The 24690-nt window shown below is 40.8% G+C and overlaps 1 protein-coding gene across 7 annotated transcripts in view; it reads right to left on the bottom strand.

The window, feature by feature from the left end:
* The window catches only part of GRID2 (glutamate ionotropic receptor delta type subunit 2), an 830074-nt gene that overhangs the window by 350910 nt on the left and 454474 nt on the right, over positions 1 to 24690 (bottom strand). For all 7 annotated transcript variants that reach the window (XR_014223025.1, XR_014223026.1, XM_082236355.1 and 4 more), the window contains exon 4: positions 11560 to 11765. Coding sequence is in view for 5 of the 7 variants with exons in the window: in XM_082236355.1 (XP_082092481.1) it covers positions 11560 to 11765 (206 nt within the window). In the remaining 2 variants the exon portion in view is untranslated. The remainder of the gene's footprint in view (positions 1 to 11559; positions 11766 to 24690) is intronic.

Raw genomic sequence — 24690 nt, 5'->3', positions numbered from 1 at the left:
TGTGGTGCCATAGTGATCCACACATTTTTATTTTTATTTTTTAATGCTGCAGATAAGTGACTGCAGAAAGCAAAAGTAATGCCCCTAAGCTTACTATAATGTTATAACACCAGGGTGGGATGATTGGGAAGGAAAGGAAACACCAGCATGGCGAAAAAGAGCAGAGGGGGAGCTTTTTTGTGACTGAAACATATAATCAACTGGAATGATTTTACTCAAAAAGCAAATCCATTTTAGTTCATCCAACAACAAAATCAACTTTAAAGAGCACCTGAAGCAAAGGTTCTTAGACCTATTTCCCAACAATTTGGCAGGTTTCTTACCCAGACCAATTTTCAGACCTATTGCCCACAAAACACAAGGGGATACTTAAGTGATTCATTAAAGAAAACACACTCTGTAATGGCTGTCCTTGTAGGAAAACCTATCCTTCTGAAATTTGACAGGATTCATGCCCTCAGAGAGAGCCTTGCCTGCAGATTTTATCCAAATCTGCCCCAATATTTAAAGTTATGGATGTTTCCTTTTATTTATAATTAAATAAATGAGAGAGAGAGAGAGAGAGAGAGAGAGAGAGAGAGAGAAAGAAAGAAAGAAAGAAAGAAAGAAAGAAAGAAAGAAAGAAAGAGAAAGAAAGAAAGAACCCAGCTCAAAAGCCCCTGGATCATTGGCCTGTCATTTGTCCAATTTTATTATCTTTCAAAGAGATAGTATGCTTACAAATTTCATCCACTTCTGTTAAAAGCAGCGGAGTTAAGGCCATTTTAAAATTTCCCAAGCATTAATTGGTGGAAATGAAGTGGGCTTCAATGGATACCAAGTGAAATCAGGCAGTGTGCGCAGCACCTCAGACCATGGTGGGCTGTTTTTCAAAGAAATGAATTTGGGTGTGAACCAAAGATTGTGGTTAGTGCATGAGCTAATATATACAGAGTTGGAAGTCACTAGGCTTAACAACCTCCCCTAAATACTGCAGCTTGCACTTCAAAAGCAAATTTGCTTCAAAAGCAAATTAAGCCACAGGTGTCCCCACCAGTCCATTTTAAATGCTTCATTTGCACACAACTTTCAAAAGGATCCAGATCTTTTAGATAGCATGAACCTCTCACACAGTGATCAGTAGTGGCTAAATTCTAAACTAGAAGCTGCACTAGGATATATGTGAATTATTTCTATTTAAAAAACAAAACAACAACAACCTAAATGTATCTGCAGGGAATAGGGCTGTTATCTGAATCAGGAATCAGTGTGGTGGCTGGATTTAAACATCCCACACATACACATTTTCATCATTTAAATCAGGGGTAGCAAACATGGTGCCCTCCATCAGGCCCAGCCGGCATGGCCAATGGTTAGAGATGATGGGAGTTGGAATCCAGCAATACCTGGAGTGCCACTTGTTCACAATCCCCGCTCTAAACTGTCCCACAATCTGATGTTGGTTCTTTGAGAGCAAATTCATGCATCATATATTGGTGCATATATTTTCTGGTTTGTTAAACAACATGAAATTGCAGACATGAATTAAGATTGGGGAAATGGTTTGGAAAAGGGCTGCTACTTCACTGATCAAAGGAGTGCCCGCACACCTGCCCTGGCAGTTGTATTTTGTAAAATAATAAATAAGTAAAGAGATCAGTCACTCGTATCTGGTATTAAATGTACTTTGGCCCCAACAGATTTTAAACAGCTATTTAAAACTCCCACTGGAAGTCACCTCAAAAGCAGTGGTATTAAAAAGCTGTAGTCAGGCATATTTTTGAAAATGGATGAATGATGTATCACAGCATCCCACCCCTCTCTAGTGCAGCTCACACAATTTTCAATGGATTTTGAGCGTGTGGATATCCCTGGGAATTGTGGCCTGATGACGCCCTCCATGTTTTGCCAATACTGAGAATTATAAAATGAATCAATGCTTTCTTTTTTCTCTTGTTTAGTTCTGCCAAAGGAAGCATCTAAATGGTACTACAGCTCTAGATCAATCACTTCAGAAATAAAGTGAGTCAACATTTGTTAGTGATTAGGAACACAAATTAGTTTAGAGTAGTCCCCCCCCCCATGCATGGATGACCTCTGTGGGGAAGGTTGGGTGGCCTTCAGCCACTCCTCTGATTCTGACCCCACAGAGTCTTTTGGAACTGATGGAATGGTTAGTTCCTATGAAGACATGGAAAAAGAACCTGTGTGGGCAAAATTGGAAGGTGATCAAAAGCTACCTCCTATGGATTATCTGGAGTGGGGAGGGTGGCATCCTAATGGGGTCTTTCCCGCAGTCACACATGAATAAATGAAGAAGCACCTCTCCCATATCAGTGTTCTCAAGTTTTAAGATAGGAGGAGAGAGCACTTCTCATTCACCTGTTAGGGGAGGCTCTGTGTAGGCACCCTCTCTGTAGAATGTCATTCCTCTTCAGGTATGTCAGGTATTGACATTGTTGTCATTCTGGCACCATATGATGGCCCACATGTTTACCCAGGCTTTTAAGCTTTTTAATGAGTGGCTGTTTTAGCCTTCTGTGTTTAGCAGGCTTAATTTGTCTTTGCACATGTTTTTGAGAACTGGTTTTTCTTTTACTGATAACTTGCAAAAGACAATTTTATATTGCACTCTTGTAACGGGTGGGAACGGGTGGAGAGGGTGGCGGAATTTAGGTTTTTGGGAGTGACTATGGATCAGGGCATGACTTGGAGCGCAAATACCACTGCTCTGGTGAAGAAGGCCCAGCAGAGAATTTATTTCCTCAGACTTTTAAAAAAGAACAATCTGAGTGAGAGACTGCTGGTGTCCTTCTACCGAGGCTCCATAGAGAGCATACTTACATATTGTATTTGTGCTTGGTTCTCCAGTTGTACAGCTAGGGAGAGGAAGGTGCTCCAGAAGGTCATAACCACAGCCCAAAGGATTATTGGTCAACCTCTCCCACCTTTGGAAGAACTGTACGGTTCCCGTTGCCTTAGGAAAGCAAACAACATCCTGCGGGATCCATCTCACCCGGGATACAGTCTGTTTGCACTACTGCCTTCTGGTAGGAGGTATAGAAACATCAAGTCTAGGACAAATAGACTGAAAAACAGTTTCTATCCAAGAGCTGTGGCCTTTTTGAATGCTGTAACTCGATAGTGAGACCGGGGAGTTTGATGGGTGTGGGTGTGGGTGCGGTTGGAAGGTGGTTTGCTTGGTTGTTGCTGTTGTTTTGTTTTTGTTGTTTTTAAGGGTTGGCATCCAATTTCGTTGCACTTGTGCAATGTTGCACTAGTGTAATGACAATAAAGAATCTATCTATCTATCTATCATCTATCTATCTATCTATCTATCTATCATCTATCTATCTCGTATCAGCACTGATGAAGGGTTGGCTATGCATCATTTAAACAAATAAATATAAACATGCCAACCTTCTAAGGAAATAGGTGGAAAGCTCTGAGATTCAATTAATTGTTCTCAGTCCTCAGATTAGTTGGGGGGGCACCTAAATTCTTGCCATTTCCCCCACAGATGAATCATTAGTTTCCACATTAATCCAGGGCATTTTCAGGAAACATTACAGTGTTGATGTTACGGACAATGGAAGAAATAATGGAGAACCAAAGAACAAAAGAGGATTATAATCTAGAACTCAATTAATATGTTGCCAAGGCAGTTCTCACTGCTGTTTCCCACATTGTGCCAATAAAGCAGGGATAAAAGAACCACATGGGTACGACAAACAAGGTAGGTCCTTCCCAAGCGAATGCTGTTAAGCCTTCAAGTAATATTGGCATCATCTATGGAAAAAGCTTTTTCCATTCTACTGCAGCAATGAAATGCATGGATTGGCCTAGGACAGAATCATCTCAGAAGTAGAAGAATATTGCACAGAAGAACATGTCTAGCCAGATGTTTATCCAGTGATGGATTACAAGCAAACATCTTGTCTCTGTACTTAATTGTTTTGTTTAGCTTTAGGACAGGAGCTGGAATTGTTGTAATGAAAAGAAGCTCCAAAAAGAGGGTGTGGGGGGAAGCTGGACGGAATGTGGGCTTCTGTTAGTTGGCAACACATGTTTCTGAACATGCCCAGCAATTTAATTTTACAAATGGATTAAATAAATTCATGGAGGATACAGTGATCAATGCTAATAGTCAGAATAGTTATATATTTTACCTCCAGTATTTGATGCAAAATGCCTCTGAAAAGCAATAGCTGAGAAACAATCAAGTGAGATAGTTGTACTCATGGTTGGGTTGTCATATTTCAAAAAGGAAGACTCTAAAATTGTTAGGGAACAAAAAAAAATTGGGAACAAACCCAAACAGTGATTTTAAGCTTTTGGAACTTCCTCCTGACGTCATTTTGCCATTTCACACCCCCAAACCAGAACATCCCCCAAACCAGGATCTTTTCTGATGTATGGCAAGCCTATACTCATGCAGGGGTGGACTTTGGTAACCTTTTGTAATATGGTGCCCTATGCAAGGCCAATATTTGGTGCCCCAAAATGGATCTTCTCAGTTATGGATCTTCTCAATTTTGTGGCACCTCAGCTTGCTGTCCTCTGTGGCAGAACCACCTGCACTACCCAAAATCTGGTGCTGACTCATGGCCTTCAAGTGAGCTTCCCATAGGCATCTGGTGGGGAATAGGATGTTGAATGAGACAGGCTTGGGTTTGATCCAGCAGGATTCTTGTTGGGGTATTGTGTACATTTCTTTGACATTTATTATATAGGGTCTGTTTTGTCCCTGTTCTCCACACTATTTTACATCTACATGAAACCACTAAGGTGAAGTAATCCAGAGATTTGGACTGAGTTGTCATTGACACATGGATGGCACCTAACACTATTTTTCATCCAATTGAGGTGAAGTGGTAGGCATGATAAATCAGGGTTGATGAAGGGCAGTAAAGTGAAGCTCAATACAGACAATATGGAAGTACTGTGGACAGGTGGCTCACCTGCCCAAGGGAGTGATGTTCATCCTGTGCTGGATGAAGTTTCACTCTCTCCAAAACTGGGGTGGCTCCAGATGCTGTTGAATTACAAATCCCACAATCCTTGATCACTGTCCATGCTGCCTGAGGCTAATGGAACTCCTTGCTCCATTTGTGTTGCTATGTCTTCCGCGGCACAAAGTGCCATTTACAATTAGGCTGGTGTGAAAGCTGAAATCTTACCAGGACCGAGTTAGCCTGTCCTAAATTAGCCATGCTCTGATAATTTCCAAGTTAGGCTACTATAATGTATGTGACTTGGAGATGCCTTTGAAGATGGTTTGAAAATTGAAGTAAGTGCAGAGTGCAACTGTTAGATAACTGGGATTGGATATTTTGATCATATTACATTTGTGGCTCTGAATCGGCTTATGGGCTCAATTGAAAGTGCTGTTTTTATTTTTTAAAGCCCTTTGTGGCTTGGGACCAAGGTAATTCAAGAACCGCATGCCTTCATGTGGACCAACCCGTAAATTAAGATCCTCAGTGAAGGACCTCTTTCAGAAACTTCTGGAACACTCTCCCCAGACAGGCTCATCCACTGCTTGCTGTAACAATAGCACCTTGGTAGGTGGACTCAAATCCGAAGTTTATTTCTGCTTTATGTGCAGGTCAGTGTTTTAGGCTCATGGGGATTATTTACTGAACGCCCAGCACACTATTTGGGAATTATCCTTGGTTTTTTTCTTGCAAGTTCATAGAGGTGACAAATCACTACTGCTGTGCCCTTAACAACCAATTTATCAGCAATGAATTTAGCCTGGACTATACAAGGAGCAGAAGAAGAAATACAGATCAGAATACAAATCCATGAACAGGAGAATTTTTTCAACAGATAGGAAAGTGTTTGACAGAGGATTTTTCCCTCTTCCTTAAAGCAAGGAGTGCCAACCTGTTCAGTGTGGTGGTTAAAGGAAGAATTTGAAAGATATTGCGAAGTGATCCTTTTAAGCCTTAAGCTCAATTGCAGATTTTGTGAAGACAGTAGAGTGCATACTTCCTTACAGAGGCACAAAACCCAGCCAATAAAAAAACATTCATTTATTACTAGCAAAGATAATACATAATAGGGCATATTGCACTGGATTACTTATACTGGAAGAAGTTAGTGGTGCTGCCAATAGACTCTGAAAAGCAGTGTTAGAAACTGAGAAATGAAAGCTAGGTGCTAAATAGCACCTTAAACCAAGGTTCTGGGCGCAACAACAGAATGCCTAGGCATGCTTTTTTATAACAAGAATACAAAGCTGAAAATGAATGAACTTCAGCTAAAATATTAAGTTCATCTTTCACATGGTCTAGTCCTTCTCCTGTCCACCTCCATAATATTCTTAAGAGGGTCTCTTCTCCAGTCTTCAGAGAGTAGCTGGAAGTGGAGAGGCAGAAAAAAGGTCCTCCTTTCCTTCCACTCTGCAGTTTAATCTGAAATCATAGGCGCAGTACTGAGCCCAGAGCTCAGAAACTGCGCACACTAATGAAATTCCCTGGCGGAAAATGCACCTAGAATAATTGGAGTTTCGAACACTGCTGAAAAGGGTAGCACTCTTTGTCAAAGAAGTACAGCAGAACATGTATAAAGGTTGTGTAAGTGTTGTTAATGAGAAAACTCAATCCTTCCCCGATGAACATGTCAATAGATTTAAGGAAGGAAAGAGAAGTAAAAACGAAGTGGAATGGTGAGCAGGAAACATCTGATTTCAGCCTTCTTAAAACCAGTATGGCTGCAATCCCACTAATTCAGTGAATGATTGGGGTTGTTTATTTTTCTTTTCAGAACACAGCACAATCAATGTGAAAAATATATGAATTCAAGTAGGGGCAAGGTGTGCACATGTACAAACACACAAACGTGTGCGAGAGAGAGAGAGAGAGAGAGAGAGAGAGAGAGAGAGAGAGAATCCTCTTCTTCCCTGCTCCTCTACCTCTTCCGCATACGCACATAAACACAGACATATATGTTTCTCTCTCATTTCTACTTCATAAGGAGTAAAGCCCTACAGGACATAATGGGAATTGCTTTAGACTCAGAGTAAGCTGTCCAGTGCAAGCCTAAGCTTTTGTGCTTAGAATTATATATCTACAGTGGTACCTTGGGTTAAGTACTTAATTTGTTCTGGAGGTCCATTCTTAACCTGAAACTGTTCTTAACCTGAAACACCACTTTAGTTAATGGGGCCTCCTGCTGCTGCTGCGCCGATGAACACGATTTCTGTTCTCATCCTGAAGCAAAGTTCTTAACCCGAAGTACTATTTCTGGGTTAGCGGAGTCTGTAACCTGAAGCGTCTGTAACCTGAAGCATATGTAACCCGAGATACCACTGTACTTAGAAGCAGATATGCTTCTAAAGTAGATGATGGCCACAAGTAGTGATGGCCACCAATTTGGATGGCTTTAAAAGAGGATTTGATAAATTAATAGCAGATAAAGCTATCAGTGGCTACTAGTTCTGATGGCGATGCAGTGGCTCCACTGTCAGAGGCAGTGTGCCCTGTGAATGCCAGTGACATTTTTGACTTGTAACTGAGATCAATGGCCACCCACCATCTTCATGTATTTAAAATGCAACATATGAGATCATCAAAGGAAGTTATTGCTGACAAGCAGTCTGTTGGAGATGCATGGTTTTCAGAATGGCACAGTAATTGGACTGCACAATATGTTTTTAAGCAAAAGTTTTTGAGGGGTTTTTCAGTCATTTGTGGTGTGGGCTATACCAGAAGGCTGAGAAGAGAAGCCAATCAATGTTCCACCTTGCTCTGCATTACATCTTGCTTCCATTCGGCTCTCTTACATCCTTCTCCCTGTTTTCCTTGGCCTATGCTCTGAGATCTATGGTTACTGATTTTCCAAGCCTCTGCTGGACTTATTGCTGGACCCCATTCTGTCCATCTGTTGGATCTGGCAGACGGTAACCTTTAGAATCAAAACAATTAAAACCTGACTGCACAATCCGTGTGTGATAAGCAGGGAACTGAGCCAAGCACTTCCAGAGGTGTCATCAACACCACTCTGGGTGCATTGCAATAGAAATGGTAAAAATAAAAAATAAAAAATGAGCTCAATTGTTAAGAAGTTGCCTTTTTGTTTTAATCTGTGTTATAAGAGAAGGAGGAATTATAGCGTGTTTGGTCTTCCTTCCAATGCAATAGCTGTAAAATATTGTTATAAGTTTGTGGGGTGCTTATAATAACAATGATTTTATTATTTGTACCCCGCCCATTTGACTGGGTTGCCCCAACTACTTTGGGAGGCTTCCAACATATGCAAAAACTCCCCTTCTAATTCCTGGGTGCCAGGCACTGGGTTGAGCATAGTAAAATACAGGTCAAACCAGTCTTTCCATGTCCAGGCCAGCCTGAATGGCTGAGTTACTAAGCAAACCAAGTCATGACCCATCAAAGAAGCCATCAACAAGGCAGAGCCCTGCTTTGGCCACCTACCAGTCTTCCTCTAAGCACTGGAGCATTTTTTAAAAGTGATTACCTGGCCCAGTGGAGGTTAGCATTTGTGGTGGTGGGCCCTGCTAGGTTCCAGATAATTGCCGGACTATACCTTGTGCTGACACCAGACCTGCTAGGGTCAGTTTACTGATGCACAGTGCTTTGCAAGCTATGACAAGACAGGCGACTTCACAGTAAATGAATGTAGCATTCACTGCAGAAAAGAGCCTTTAGCAATGTGTGATAAGTGGAGTAACTCAGTGATTCTTAATGTGGTGATGGAGATGAGATAAATATGCAAGTGCCTTCATTTTAATCTGTTACATTTGGGAGGGTATGCATATATTTTGTGCAAGCACAATTGCTGGATTCTAAAATGACCCAATGCAAACTGCTCCTCTTGCCCCTTGCTTGAGATCAAAACAAAAAACTGTACAGCGCATTTGTGAGAATGCTGATTTCTATTGCATTACCCTTTGTCTTGGCAATCTCATTTGTTCTTAAGTACCAAAGCAGAGAAATTGAAGTGATATATAACTGGGTTTGGCATTGCCACTATTAACAATGCACAGTTTTCTCACTTTGTTTCATTCACCTTTTGAACTTGCAAAATATTGAAATGTTCAATGTCTCTCTTTCTGTGATCCCGCAGTCTGTAGATTAAAGAATTTAAACAAAGTCTCTTGGAAGCTTCAAAAATGAATAACTGCTTAATAAATATACTTGTAAAATATTCAGGTGGAATGATACTTTTTTTTAAAAAAGCAACCAGTCAGGTGAAAGCAGAAATGGGGTAAATGAGTTTTTCTTAATTCATTCCAAATTATGGATTTTTCAGTGTACATTTGCATTTTGTTTGTGGAGTAGTGTGTACGTGCATATATCAGGGACAATTTAGAATGCTTTGCAGGATTATAGTATTTACATTTTCCATTGTGTTTGGCATATTTCATGTAGTTAGAATAACAAACTATCTGCATAGAATACTAATAACACATAATAAAATGTATTGCACACAATTTATAATGTTCTACTTCTAAAACAACAACAACAAAAAGAAGTTGAATCACATATCTTTATATACTAGCACATCAGTATATTATTACACAAAAGCCCAATCTCCATAGTAGTGCAAGATCTGGGGATCCAGGCACTTTCTCCGGGTTTGTTTCCTTTGGAAATGTGGCACAGCAGTGACTGTGCTGTGTTTATGACATATCGTTTATGACATATATGTACACATATATACAACCTGAGCCTATGATAGAGGGGCTCCTAGGGTTACACTCCAAGCAGGTCCTGTTTCTCCCATGGCTGCTACATTGGATTCAAACTGCTGGCCCCCATTCTGCTCTGTCCCCCTTTCACTAGCTTGCACACTGCTTCCCAAGATGCAACTATTATTCCTTCAATTTTTGGGGGGCAAAGTTGTTGCAAAAAAAAATGTCAAAAAATTCATTTTTTGAGATTTTTCTATGGAAAATCGGCACTGCTGACAAGGGCTAGCATACGTCTGGATTTCCCCGGACATTTTTTTTTGTTTTGCCAATTTCCACCTGGACACTGCTGCCGACTGCAGTATGCCAGATATGTCCAGGAAATCCCAGACATATTACAACCCTAGTTCAGGGCTGTTGTGACACTGCAGTTATCCTATCCCGTGTCCCCTGCTTATTTGTATGTTCAAAAATTCTAAACTCACAGTGGCAAACTGGGCCATAGCACATAATTCAAACATCCTCACCATTTGGTGAACATCATGCTGGTATGTATAATGCCTTAATGATTCATTAATGCTATTTTGGCCCTCAGTAGGTAGCTTTCAGTATGGGACCGCACTCATCAAGAACGATGGAGGGAGTTAGGTGCAGCAGTCATAATACTTTATTCCTAATTAAAAAGGCTAGGGTTAGTGTTTCTCCCCCTCCCTGGTTCATTAAACAATGATGACTGTGGACACATACTCTCAAGGGGACACTTTTTAAAAATATCAGTTTACCAGGATATTTAAAAAAGAAACATGCCAATCAATTAAAAATAGTGAAATAAACGTAAAGGAATAAATCAGACAGGCAGGTAATTAGCCAAACAATAACCATAAATGCTAATGAGTTTTGAAGCAAATTATTTTACAGTTTCTGGATATTTTACTCCTAAGAGTACAAGGAAATTCTCCTGTGGATGACAACATGCACAAACTCCATCAAAATAATGTGTTGTGTTAGAACTGTTGCTTTTAAAAAATCTATGCTTATTATGAATTAGATAATAAATGGGGGAAATGGGGGAAAGTTGCCAGAGACTGAAGAACTGAAGGTGGCACACTCTGGTTTCTTGCCACAGGAGAACATGGGTCTTGAAATGTTGGGTGGCCATCTGTCAGGTATGCTTGAGTCCCAACCAACACTCTAACACTACCTGCAGACCAGAGAAAAAAGAGCTACTAACTGCTACCCATCCAAGAACATCAGCAAGGAACATAGGAAGCTAAGTCAGATCACTGGTCCATCAAGTCCAGTATTGTCCTCATTGACTTGCAACAGCTCTCCAGTGTTTCAGACAAGAAACATTCCCAGCCTTATCTGGAGATACTGGGACTTGTGCATGTAAAGCAGCTGTTCTGCCACTGTAGCTCAGAGGTAGATCACCTGGCCCCCAACTTGTTATAAATACACACTTATACCCAGTGCTTTTTTCATTGGGTACTCAGGGTACACAGTACCAACATCTTTTTTGTTGTTGTTACAAACAACAGGTGCACCGGCACCTATTTTTCGGGGGGGGGGGCACTGCTTATACCTCACAACTTAGTTCTACCCTTAAAGATCAGATATCTCTCTCCCTTCCTCCCTATCTTTCTCTCATCTACCCTATCCCTTGCTCCATACTGTGTGTCTTGTAAGGCTGATGGTACTCTCTTTTATTTTAATTAATGCCACTCAATCAACTGAATGCCACTTTGGGGAAAACTGTCCAAAAATGGAGGGCTAAAAAATCTAAATAAAAATATAGGGGAGAGTATAAAGTGTAAAGAGATTTCTTGAAACAAAAACAAAAACTAAGAACAGAAGCCATTGATCAAAACAAAACATAATTCCAGAAAGAAAGGTGAAGATTGAAGTCAACTGGTGCTTACACTTACCTCTGCAATGAAAGACTTGGCTGTGGATGGGTTCATTACCAGAATGGCTCGTCTCAGTGTATCCCGGTAGCGGTTCAGCTCTTCAATCCGCAAGGTGGCAAAGAGCCCTGTGATCATTTTATTGATGTTGTTCTCTACTTTCTGCAGTGCTACATCCATTCCCTGCTGAGATACTTTGTCCAAAAACTCTTGTATTCCTCGGATATCTGGGAACATCAAAAGCCCATCAAAATGCTAATTAGCATATAGAAAGACGACAAAACCGATTTTGGCTTATCTGGGAAAAAAGGTATTCTGCCTCATGTCAAGCAACCACCCCCTGAAGGCCACATTAACTTAATATTCATTGGAACCGTTCCTTAGCTATGCTTGTGACATGTCCTAAAGTGCTAATTTGTGTGAAGGAATTTTTAGGCACTGGTTCATTTTGAAAAGAACCATTTTTAAAGGGTATTTAATTATCCCTGGTTGCCGTCCTCTTTTGCCCATCGTATTGTTCCAGATTCTGACTAACCCTATGGAGCTCTGAAAACTATTTCTCATTAAGTGACTCATGCAGAGAAGAGGGCAATAAGTTATTTTTTAAAAAACAACAACAACCTACAAGTGGTGTCATTTCATTTGGATTGAGCCTATAAATCTCATTATAACAAAAACACATCTGCCATTAAAATAAAAAAGACTATACTTTATTCAGATGAAAATTTAGCAACAATTGCATACAGTGGTATCTCGGGTTAAGTACTTAATTCGTTCCGTAGGTCCGTTCTTAACCTGAAACTGTTCTTAACCTGAAGCACCCCTTTAGCTAATGGGGCCTCCTGCTGCCGCTGCGCCGCCGGAGCCCGATTTCTGTTCTCTTCCTGAAGCAAAGTTCTTAACCTGAAGCACTATTTCTGGGTTAGCAGAGTCTGTAACCTGAAGCGTATGTAACCTGAAGCGTATGTAACCCGAGGTACCACTGTATATGTTAACTATGAGAGAAGAAGAGAAAGTATGCTATCTAAAGCAAGTCTCTGCCCAAGAGACCTTGCCTCTGGGGGAAAGACTTCCAGAAGTAGGAAAAGGGTATCCAATGTCTGTTGACCCCTCATAAGCCATCGGGCTAAGGAATGTCTTGGAGGGAAAGGGCAGAAACATCCAAGGGTTGAATTAAAATACCGTATTTTTTGCTCCATAAGACACACTTTTTCCCTCCTAAAAAGTAAGGGGAAATGTGTGTATGTCTTATGGAACGAATACAGGCTGCGCAGCTATCCCAGAAGCCAGAACAGCAAGAGGGACTGCGCTTCTGAGATTCACAATATTTTTTTTCTTGTTTTCCTCTTCCAAATACGACGTCTTGTCGTCTGGTGCATCTTATAGAGCGAAAGTAGGTAACTGTGCATGCTCCCCATACCCTCCCCAAATCTACACAATCCAGCGCTCCAGGAAGGAGGTGAATTGACATGAGGTTACAGAGAAACCTCATAATGGTTAGTATCTTGCATGAAGTAAACACCTTAGAACAGGAGTCACCAATCCATGGGCACAGCTATATTTTCTTAGTGAGTACTGTGGCCACCCTCATAGATAAACCACACTGGCAACCACTTGCCCAGAACACAATTTGAAATTCCTCCAAAGACAAATGGATCTGGATAAGGTTCCTTGAAGATGGAAAGTTTGAAAACGATGGGTGGGATTCACCTAACCAGCCCCATCAGCAGAAGCCCTCACAAGGACTCCTGCTTGTGGATCAGGGTTTCACCTCCCCTTATACCCCTGTACACCCCAACATTGGTTCAGTGAACCCACAGAACAGCATCCAGGGGGGTAAAAAGGGGGATTGTTCCATGTGGCAAGCGGCAATGCTTCCACAGATGGAATGATAGGAAGAGCTTAATGTTGAACTCCACTTGCTGGGTTTAGAAAATTATGGATTTTCTGCAACCTGCATATCTGAGTTAAAATAAAATATAAAGAACTAAAGCCTAAGAGAAAGAGTGGACTTCTCTTTAGGAATCAAGGGATGTAATTGCTGTATTTAGCCACAGATACTTCAGGAAGTTTGAAGTAGCGCAAAACATTGAAGAATGGTTTAATGCTGCTAAAGTGCATGCTCATTCTAAAAATATACTTCCAAAAGATAGTGATGCTTAATTGCAGCTCCTATTTAATGTCTAAATCAGGGAAATTAAATTCAGTCTAATCAGTGCTGTTAGAGGCCTTTTTGGCACTTCAAGGCCAATTTAAGAAGCAACACAATTATCTGAACTGCTACAAATGTGCCTGATTTTAAGTGCACCATAAAAAATATATGCTCCTGCTTTAACCCTTGAAATATATAGCTGTACATGGCTATTCTTGCACTCCTGAGGAGAGTTATCAGAAATATTGGAAGAACTTTTCAGGTAAAAATACTGTGATTATCTAATACCTCCAGGTGGTATATGATGATCTAGGTAGCTATATCCCAAATGGAGAATTTATGTCCCTCCCCTCCCCCAAAAAAGCAAGTTCAAGGGCTGCAACTCAGTGTAAATTAAATCTGTTTAAGAGAATTGGTGCAGCACGGTAGCTGAGAGGCAGAGTTACAGACAGAGGTGAGTGTAAACTCACCTCTGCCATGAATTTACTTGGTAGCCTTAATCTTAGCTTCACATCTGTGATATAGGTATGATATTTATCACCTCCTCTAACACAACAATTTTAAGAATTACAATAAGATAATTTATGTAAAGTGCCCCCAGGGCCCCCTATAATTGGTGCCTATGCGTCTCTCTGATGCTACTAGGAGAAGAGGAGGATTAAGTCCTATCTGTCATGATCCTAGTCATGAAGAGTAATCAGGATACCAACACAAAAAGAAAGGAGGCAGAGTAATCAGCCCAGTCAATGTTGCAAGATGAAGAGCTGCCAGCTCTGAGTCCTTACCCCAAGCTATAGCCCAGTCCAGTAACTCATTGAACTGGAGGTCCCCAAGGTGGGACCCCCAAGACAACACCCGCCTGAAGTCATATGCTCCCCCAAAATCCACACACCAAGGGAGAACGGACAAAAGTATGTGGGTGCTTAGCCCCACAGAAAAGTCCTTTTAACATTCTTTACTGCTCAGAAATGGGTTATGTCTAGGAAATATAGCTGGGCAGATTCCAATATATGGTTTCAGACAGATTTGGATATTTGTTGGGACAAGTTCTCTTTTCCTTGGGATCTGTCCAAGGTGCTGAAGCACCTCTCTCTAACCATTCTTGATGTCCAATGTATGAAAAAGGGTGAACTGCTGCTTTCAACCTAATAGATCAGGTGACCAAAGGAGCCAAATAGGTCTGATCTGGTCTTATATAACTTTTGGCTCCAGTTTCACTCCTTTGTCTAAGTAATTTGTCATCCTGCCTATGCCAAACTGCTTAGAAACTGCTTTGATCTTTGATGAGCCACCAGCTGTTCCATTCGCTTGCTTCCAAAAATTTAGCCCTGACATAGAATCATAGAGCTGGAATGGACAATGAGAGTTAACTAGTCCAACCCCTTGCAGTGCAGAAATATTTCGCCCAATGTGGGGCTCAAACCCATGACCCTGAGACTAACTCTGAGATTAAAAGTCTCACACATGTTTGAAAAAGCTTAGCTTGACACGTCAATGAAGCTTACCTAACTGTGACGTGAGTATAAACTAAAGGGGCTTGTAAATCTTGCTTTGGCTTTCAGATGAGCTTTACAAGTCCCCTAATTATTCTGTGGCTCAGGGTAATTCCCCAATGTCCACTCATTCTTGCATTCACCCACTTCACCCAGTCCTCCAAATTCCTTTCCCCTGCCTATTAAATATTGGTGCAGCCCAGCTGAACAGCACTCAATCCAATGGAAGAGAGACAGTTCCCAGTGGCCCGTGGGAGTCGTAATTTTTCCAAGGGCTGCTACAATGTCAATCTAGCTTCCAGAGTCAAATGGACTCATAAAAAGAAACTTGAGCTATTTCTGAATTTTGGAGAAAATCTCTGTGTTTAATTCTGAGGCAACTTATGAAGGTTGAGGGGAGGACTAATCAATCACATGATACCAATAATAATTAACCTAGGACACACCTGCTGGAAAATTCTATGATGCAAACTGCACTGAAATAAATGAGAGCTGTGCAAGAAGAGTTTATTTAAATGTGCAAGCACCGGATAATCTTGTGGTGGATTGTGGCCTTGTGTTTGCACTGCAACAGTGTTGGCAGTCATCAATCACTGTTTTTCCATATGGCTCTTTTTTCTGTTTAAAGTCTAAGCCATCCAAAGGGGAAGCTGGGGCTTCTTCCAATCTATCACCAGTGACAGCAAATGAGCAACCATGAGCTTGCAATGTGTTCATCGAAACTTAAGAAAAATGAGTACATGATTCCCAAATGGATAAGTCTACATTCACAATGAACTTGACCAGCTTTGGAGGAAAGGCTGGGGAGGACTATGCTCCCTGATAAGGATGACAAAACACTGCCACATTCTCCTCAGGCTTTTCTAAACCTAATGGGAAACTACAAAACAAAAAAACTGTAAGTAACAGAAAATCCATAGTTACGCACTGAGCATGTGTAATTCAAGTATCCGTCATCAAAGTATACATTTTAGGAAATGTCCTTATATACCATAAGACATATTTTTCCTTCTCATACTACTCCTGAAAATATCATGTAACTCAGTTAAAGGGAAACACACTTCAAAATTTTCCCTGGGTGATTTATGCAAAAGACTCCTTTGTTTCCACTGCTGATGAGGAAAGCTGTTGCATTAACAAATGATGCTGTCCAAATTCTTATCAACAGTGCTTTATGAGCCTACTGCAGTCATCCTTCTTTGAACAGCAATAGCTGCAGTAGCAGGGATCCTTCGTTCTGGAACCGAACTGCACATTGAGGAGGCATAGTTCAAATAGATTCAGAGAAATTCCGTAGATAATATGGAGACCTTGCTGTGCATATTTCCATGAGAATGTTTACTTATAAATTTGATCACCAGCTGCAAGCCACCGAGGGCCCATTCCCAGCCGCAGCATGCAGTGTAGCAATTATGTTTCATAATTTAATTTTATTGTGAATTGTATATTTATTTTATTTACTCGTTATATTTATGAGGCACCCAATAAAATAATTTCTCTAGGCACTGTGTATGTTAAAAAAAAGAATGAAATGTAACAATAATTGCTTCCTTCAGCTGCAGTGATCCAAAGTGGATCTCACTTTTATGAAGAACTACAAAATGCTAAAATAATGAGCAAAAATGATCTCCTCTTGCCATAAGGGTGGAGGGGAAGTCACTTGAAAATGTGTCCACTGGAGGAAACTTCTATGAAACCAAACCACAGAGTGGGTCCCAAAAAGAACAAGGGGAGAGCCTGCTATATCAGGCCAATGCCCCATCTTGACCAGCATCCTGTTCTCACAGTGGCCAACCAGATGTGACCTTTGAGGCAATAGCAAGAGACAGCGAAGGAGATTCCCAGCACACATTACCAAAGGAACCTGCACTCTCCTCACTTGTGATTCCCAACAACTGACATTCAAAGGGCATACTTCCTCTGACAGTGCAGGTAGAACACAGTGGAGGTGGAACAATCTGCCTGAGTCCTGATTAAGTTGAACCTTAGTTCACCCACATGTGGGTGATCTAATGTTGTTGCTAGGAGCTGGTGTCAGCCAGACCCAATCACCACACCACTCCACCCCGCCCCAGTTTGATTGGAAATTTGACTCGAAACGGAATCAGCCAGTGATAGATGGGGCTGATGGATGCCTCTGCTTCTTCTGCCAGCATATTCTCAGACAGGCTGGGATGGGAGAGGAAGGAACAGTAGCAGCAACTTGATTACCAGAGCAGAATTTATTTACCTTTGAGGCAACAGCAATAGACAGCGAAGGAGATTCCCTGGACACATTACCAACAGAAATATAGCTAAGTAAACAGGGTCTGGGTGAAAAAACCTAGATTGTCCATCTCCATCTAAGAATAACAGCTGATTAAGAGGGCAGTGCACTTTGATATTGCCAGGATATCTTATGATGAGAGGAGTCCCAGACTTTCAGATTGAAGGCACCAGAGATTCACCAAGTCTCACATAAACTATTGTAGGTAGAATTGGGGCTCTGGAGATATTCTAAAAGCAGCTATCTTTAGTCCCAACTGCACACACACTACTTCTTGCACATACCAAATTCATAGTCACATTCTATGTAAGGGCAGATTGACTTAACTTCCAGTCATGGGCATATCTTTATGCCAAATATGCCAAAATATGGTACATATTGGATGGAACACAAGTAAGGAGAACACTGTTGCACTCAGGGCTTCCCATAGAGATCTAATTACCACTGTGAGAACAGGATGCTACTTAGATGCGCCTTTGGTCTGATCAAGCAGGGCTTTTCTTAAGTTCTCAAGGAGCACACACAGCACTGAAAAAAATTCATGCTAATTATTTCCCTTGACTCTGCAATGGATACATACTACGTACTCTCTGACATCTTTTGTTTTATTCAAACAGCTAGCTTCCTTACTAGTAGAAGACAGATGGACATTTATTTTATTTCTGTGAGCTGTTTCAAATGGTGCCAGGTGCTAAATCAGAGCAGGATACACAGACACATTCAAAGGTCTTCCGAACACACAAATAGACATTCACAAACTCTTAAGTATTTTGAATGTGGTCATCAAAAAGCAGCATTGGTAGAAGACCATATGTGTTTGAGCTCTTCTGAAACGGTGCTACCATCTTCTGCATTATATCCTGGGAAAGCTGGCTTATAATGGGGTTTATTTAGTATGGTGCTTAAATGTTAGTTTATCTTGGGAGATTTTATTGGTGGAGCTTTAACACTGTCGATTCAACCCATAAAACCTTCTACTGCTTATGGTTTTAACTCTTAGAGATTCAGAGAAATTCTCCCGACACAAGTTCATTCATTTTAATAGCGCTGTGTCAACCAGCTGTCTTTGGGAATGGCTAAAAGTTTTCATTGTATATATGACATACACTTTCTCACTCCTTGCTTTGCGGGGTCAGATTCATGTTACATATACAGTGGTACCTCAGGTTAAGAACTTAATTCGTTCTGGAGGTCTGATCTTAACCTGAAACTGTTCTTAACCTGAAGCACCACTTTAGCCAATGGGGCCACCTGCTGCCGCTGTGCCATCACCACACAATTTCTGTTCTCATCCTGAAGCAAAGTTCTTAACCCAAGGTAATATTTCTGGGTTAGCAGAGTCTGTAACCTGAAGCGTATGTAACCTGAAGCGTATGTAACCCGAGGTACCACTGTATATTGAGCAAAGGAAGGTGGCATCAGTGGAATGTCCTCCCTGCTGAAATACGAGAGGCCTCATTTGTATTGCCATTCCACTAGCTCTTGAAGACACACTTGAACTTCCTGATCAGAATGCAATACAATTTGAGAAACAAAACTCAAGTTTACTTTATAAGTATTCTTTGTTGCAAACAACAGACAACTATGGGGTGGTGTTGCCTACCTGACCTCCCATCGCTGGTCTCACTTCAGCTAATTTATAGAAGTTTTTATATCAGGACAGTGTACAGCAGTATAAGCACAACAACAGCAAAGCCATTAAAAATACTTTAGCTCGCCAGGAAGGAGAGGGGTGAGGCACTGGTAATGCCAACATGATACAAATGCACTGGCAAGAACACCAGATTGGCTCCACCAGTGTGCTTGCACCATGCTGATCTCATTGCTGCTGTGTTGCCCCTCTAGCTTCTAGCAAGCCACAGTGCTTCTGGTGACAGGTCAGGTAAGTGCCACTGCCCCGCCCCACTGACTGATACTGCTTGTAAGCCTCCTATGGGCTTCTGTTATTGCTGAAAATAATAATAATAATAATAATAATAATAATAATAATAATAATAATAATAAATTATTTATACCCCACCATTAGGCTGGGCTTCCCCAGCCACTCTGGGCAGCTTCCAACAAAATATTAAAATACAGTAATGGATCAAACATTAAAAGCTTCCCTAAACAGGGCTGCCTTCAGATGTCTTCTACAAGTCTGGTAGTTGCTGTTCTCTTTGACATCCGGTGGGAGGGTGTTCCATAGGGCGGGTGCCACTACCAATAAGGCCCTCTCCCTGGTTCCCTGTAACTTGGCTTCTCGCAGTGAGGGAACCGCCAGAAGGCCCTCAGCACTGGACCTCAGTGTGCAGGTAGAACGATGGGGGTGGAGACGCTCCTTCAGTATATCCTTTACAGATGGAGCAAAATTGAATAAAACTGAATAAAAGCAAGTGGGAATTTGCAACAATTTGCAAAGACTGTGATGAGAACAAGCCTAGGCAATATTCAAAATCTCCCAACCCGCTTTTGCCCTCTGGCACAACTGCAAGGGCAACCCCTTTAGAAGCTTTTGCTTCAATTGTTGATATAGCCATAGTTTGTCTGAACCCTACAAGCTTTGGTTACTCTAAACTGTGGTTAGTGAAAACAAGCCGACCTCAAACCATAGCTTGTTTAAAGAAAGCATACTTGAGAGGAATGCAAGACTCAAATGCTCATTTGAACTCATTGTCATCCTAACAAACCATAGTTTATCAATGGTATTCTAGCAAACCCAATGGCAACACCATGTTGAATCCAGACTAGAATGTCATTCTAGACATTAACAGCAGGCTTAGGACGCATCATTCCATTCAGGGGTGATCATAGCATTGCTAGTCAACCCATGTCAGAAAGAAGCCAACTTTGCAGGGGAGTTTGCCAAGGGCTCCCCCAAACCTGAGTCTGGCTGTGATCAGCCATCTCTTTCAAAAGAAACACTTTCCAAAGACAATGCAAGACAGTGACAAAGGTCAAAGCAGCAACAAATAAAATGCAAAATGCATATGCATCTTGCTATATTTTTTTGGGGTGGAATAATATGAATTAATGCAAGGAAATAGTTCAGTGATAAACTGTATTAATTATATGTTTATGGAGGCAGAGTGAAGTAAATGAGTATGTTGGAACTTGGCAAGAAGCCAAATGAGTAATAAACAGCTTTAAGATAGTCTGGAGACAGCCTAGAGAATATTACAGTCATCAAACAGCCACAAACAGCCCCTGGAAAATTATAAGTATTTGCAAACGATTAAGGGCCATGGGATATCTTTATGGATTTTTATTAAAATTGTGTTTCACCTTTTAAAGATGTGTATGATACCAAATCTGCTTGTCAATTCCACTACTGGCCAGCTCATCCTCCCATCTTTAGACTATCTTGTTTATTTGTTTTATATTGTTTTAACTTGGATCACCCGGAGGGCAAGCTTGCAGGTGGAGAATAAGTTACATGGAGAATAACAGAGAGCCTTTGACGTACAACAGCAGAATCCATTCAAAAACATGATTGTGACATGCCATCTGAAATATGATGGCTATATGAACTTCCAGGTATAGAGGCAATATGCCTTTGACTCCCAGTTGGTATGGCACATCAACAGGGAAGGCTTCTTGCATCTACATCAGACATCCCCAAACTCAGCCCTCCAGATGTTTTGGGACTACAACTCCCATCATCCCCTAGCTAACAGGACCAGTGGTCAGGGATCATGGGAATTGTAGTCCCAAAACAGCTGGAGGGCCGAGTTTGGGTATGCCTGATCTACATCTTGCTTTTCCCCCCAATTTTTTTTTATTCATTTTATAACACAAATAAACAATACAAACAGAAATACAAACAAATTCTTCTCTTATTCTTATTTTTTCTAAACATTGTTAGGTGAGCTTCCCCAAGTCCTCCCTATCTGATTTTCATTTTACCTCATCTTTAGCAGTTTCATATATCATAATTTTTAACCATTTTTATCACACTTACTTTTACCATAAAAATCTTCACATTTTATCATTTACAAATAACACTATTTTAAAATACACTATTTTTTACTTCTAACCCTACAGCCTATATCAACTTCCAAAGCTATTATAAGAATTAAATATTAACATATTTTTTCAAATATTCTTTAAACTTCTTCCAATCTTCTTCCACCGTCTCTTCTCTCTGGTCGCTACATCCTGCTTTTGGGCTTCCTACTCGCCACTGTGGGGAACCCTGGTTTGGATGGATCTTCATATCCTAACCAGCAGGGTTCTTCATATGTTATGTTCACCATTGTTTGAAGTTGGCTTGCTTCAATCAAGTAAAAGCTAACCACAGTTTGTCCAGGTTCAGACAAACTGTGGTTAGTAAAAAATGGGATTTGACACTTCTGATCCCATGCTAGGAGAGAATAGAGCACATGAGCCTGTGGCTCACCTAGTTTCATTCCTATAATGATAAACCATGCAGCCAATGATTTTTGAACAGCCGTTTAGAAGCTGTACAAGTGTTACAAATTGACATTTGGAGGCCATCAGGCTGGGGAAGGCTGCAGAAGCATCAAGCAACAAGGTGCTCTTATTAGTAGGGGGAATCTTCCTGAACTTTTACCCTGCAAATTAGACTCCTAAACAAGGAAATTCAGCAGTTATTGCTGGTCTCCAAATGCAGGCATTCAGAGAGGAACAAAGGATGCAGTTGGTCCATCTACTGTAGCTCAGTATTGTCTACACTGACTGATAGTGGCCTTTCCAAGCCAGAGATAAAACACAGGACCTTATGAATGCAAAGCCGGAAGCAAAGAGAGAAGGCAAGAGGATAAAGGAGCAAAACTGCAGACGAACACAGTTTTTCTACCCTTGATGTTGCATGGAAAATGGCAGGAGAATTTAAAATAATACATAGCCGACGTAACAGAAAATGAGAAATGAGACAAAATAGGTTGTGTTGGAAAATATTTTATCTCTTTCACCTTTTGACAAATGCATGGATCACTTTTCCCTGTCTTAGCACCAATAAAACATTAAAAATAAATGTTTTCAAACCGTGATAATGGCTGTCTTTGAATCTGAGGCCTGTAGAATGCATAGACAGTAAAATGGCACAAACCCCACAATTAAGGCTTTTTTTATATGATTGATTGGTTTCTTCATGATGAATTCACTCCCCTGGCAAAGGGCACAAATTCAACTGTGTTCTTGCCAGGCATAATCAGAAAGCAAGCAGTCTGTTAGAGAAAAATACCAAAAAGTCAGTCTTCCTTAAAAAAATGTGTTCAGGAAAAAATCTGCAGCACAGGAATAAGATGGATTCTACTCACTGTGGCCCAAGACAGATTACCAAGTAGTAAATTATTCCCCCGCCCCAATGGATTTGCTTTGTGTTGATTGAAGTGTATTAATACATCTTTGCTGCCATGGATTCTAAAGAGAGCTGCATTTTCAGATCTTACATTATTTTAGATACATTTTGTTTTGTAAGAGATTTAAATGTTGGCAGATGTCTGAAGTATTTTGTTGGAGAGTTTGAAATCTCTGAATTTAGGGCTCTGTGTGTATGTGCTGCATGGAGAAGGGGCTGGGTGGGTGGGAATCAACTGGTCTTGATTTCAAGGTTTAAACCAAACATTTTATGGCAAGGAAAACCAAACTTGGATGCATCCCTGGAACGTCTCATCATTCAGGGAACTGAGCTGAGATTATGTGATGCATAAAAAGGGAACCTGTGGCATATTGCTGGATTTCAACTCTGATTATTGGACATACTGGCAGGCAGTGTTGGTTATTCAACAACATCTGCAAGGCCGCAGGTTCCCTACTTTGGATAATTTTTTAAACCCCTTTTCGCATATCTTGATATTTGCATATGCACACCACCAATATTTTTCTATCATTTTATTTTTTAATCATTGGTCACAGAAAATATTGTTGTTTCCTGGGTTGCTGTGCTATAATCATTCTTTTAAGGATTAGTTAAAATAATTAACATTCTTTATACTCCCCTGTGTGTGTGGAAAGTAATTGCAGTTTTAAAGGATCTCAGATTGCTTAGAGTAGCTGCTGCATTTAAAATGAGCCCTTAAGGGTATGTTAAAGAACATGTCTTTATATGGGTGAAAGCATTTTTTTTTTGACACTATTATCAAACTGTTAGAAGTGAAATCCTAGTAATAAAATTTGAAGGTTGCTGAATTACCAAACTGCCATTTGACACAGAAACTAATGGAAATGTGTAAGTGTGTGTATGCATGCATGTGCACTCATCAAAATCATATTTGTGGAGAATCTTCATTTTAAAAAAGTTAGCTTCAGAGGCTGAATGGCAATTCAGCCCAGGGCTTTGCAGGCTTAAAAGTAAACACTCCAGAAAAAGAATTATTCTGAAGAAATAGAAAGGGATTTTCTTTTATTTAGGAGGTTGCCTTGTGCTGTGACAGATCATTGGCCTATCTAGCTCAGAACTGCATGCACTAACTGGCAATGGTTGGTTCTCCAGGGTTTTAGAAAGTGAACCTTGTTACGATATGAGAGCAACGCAGCTGCAAACTGCCAGCTCGATGTTTACATAACATGATGTGGCTGACTGTGAGAAAGAATGTTACAGTCAGTTCACAGGGCAATTCACCAGAATTTGCTCTGTGTGTAATATGAGACCTTCCTGTTGCGTTTGTAAAGGAAGTTTGAGTGACTTGCTAGACGGAGTCTGAACTGATCAGACATGTTTTCTGTAGTGCTGTAAAGTCAGAAATAAAGAGATATAAATAGATTTCTGACTACAGTAGTGCCCCGCAAGACGAATGCCTCGCAAGACGGAAAACCCACTAGACGAAAGGGTTTTCCGTTTTGGAGGTGCTTCGCAAAACGAATTTCCTATGGGCTTGCTTCGCAAGACGAAGATATCTTGCGAGTTCCTACGGTTTTTTTCCTTCCCCCCCCTTTTTCCCAAGCCGCTAAACCGCTTATCAGCTGATCCTAAGCCGCTAAGCCGCTTAACAGCTGATCTGCTAAGCCGCTTATCAGCTGATCCGCTAAGCCGCTTAACAGCTGATCCGCTAAGCCGCTAAGCCGCTTATCAGCTGATCCGCTAAGCCGCTAAACCACTTATCATCATCCTTTTCCATTGGTCATGCTGACTGGGACTGATGGGAGTTGGAGTCCATCACTATCTGGTGGGAGTGTTGTTCTAATGTGTGACACGGAAACTGACTATATTGGAAATATTTGTTGAAAAGTTAGATGCGTTAAACATTTCCCTCCAATATGATGATGACCCCTATCCTATTATGCTAACTTATTTAGAA

Source organism: Podarcis vaucheri, assembly GCF_965113315.1.
Source record: "Podarcis vaucheri genome assembly, chromosome: 9".
NCBI classification, from domain to species: domain Eukaryota; kingdom Metazoa; phylum Chordata; class Lepidosauria; order Squamata; family Lacertidae; genus Podarcis; species Podarcis vaucheri.
The sequence above is the reverse complement of the archived record's forward strand: the minus strand, read 5'-3'. Positions and strand labels throughout refer to the sequence as shown.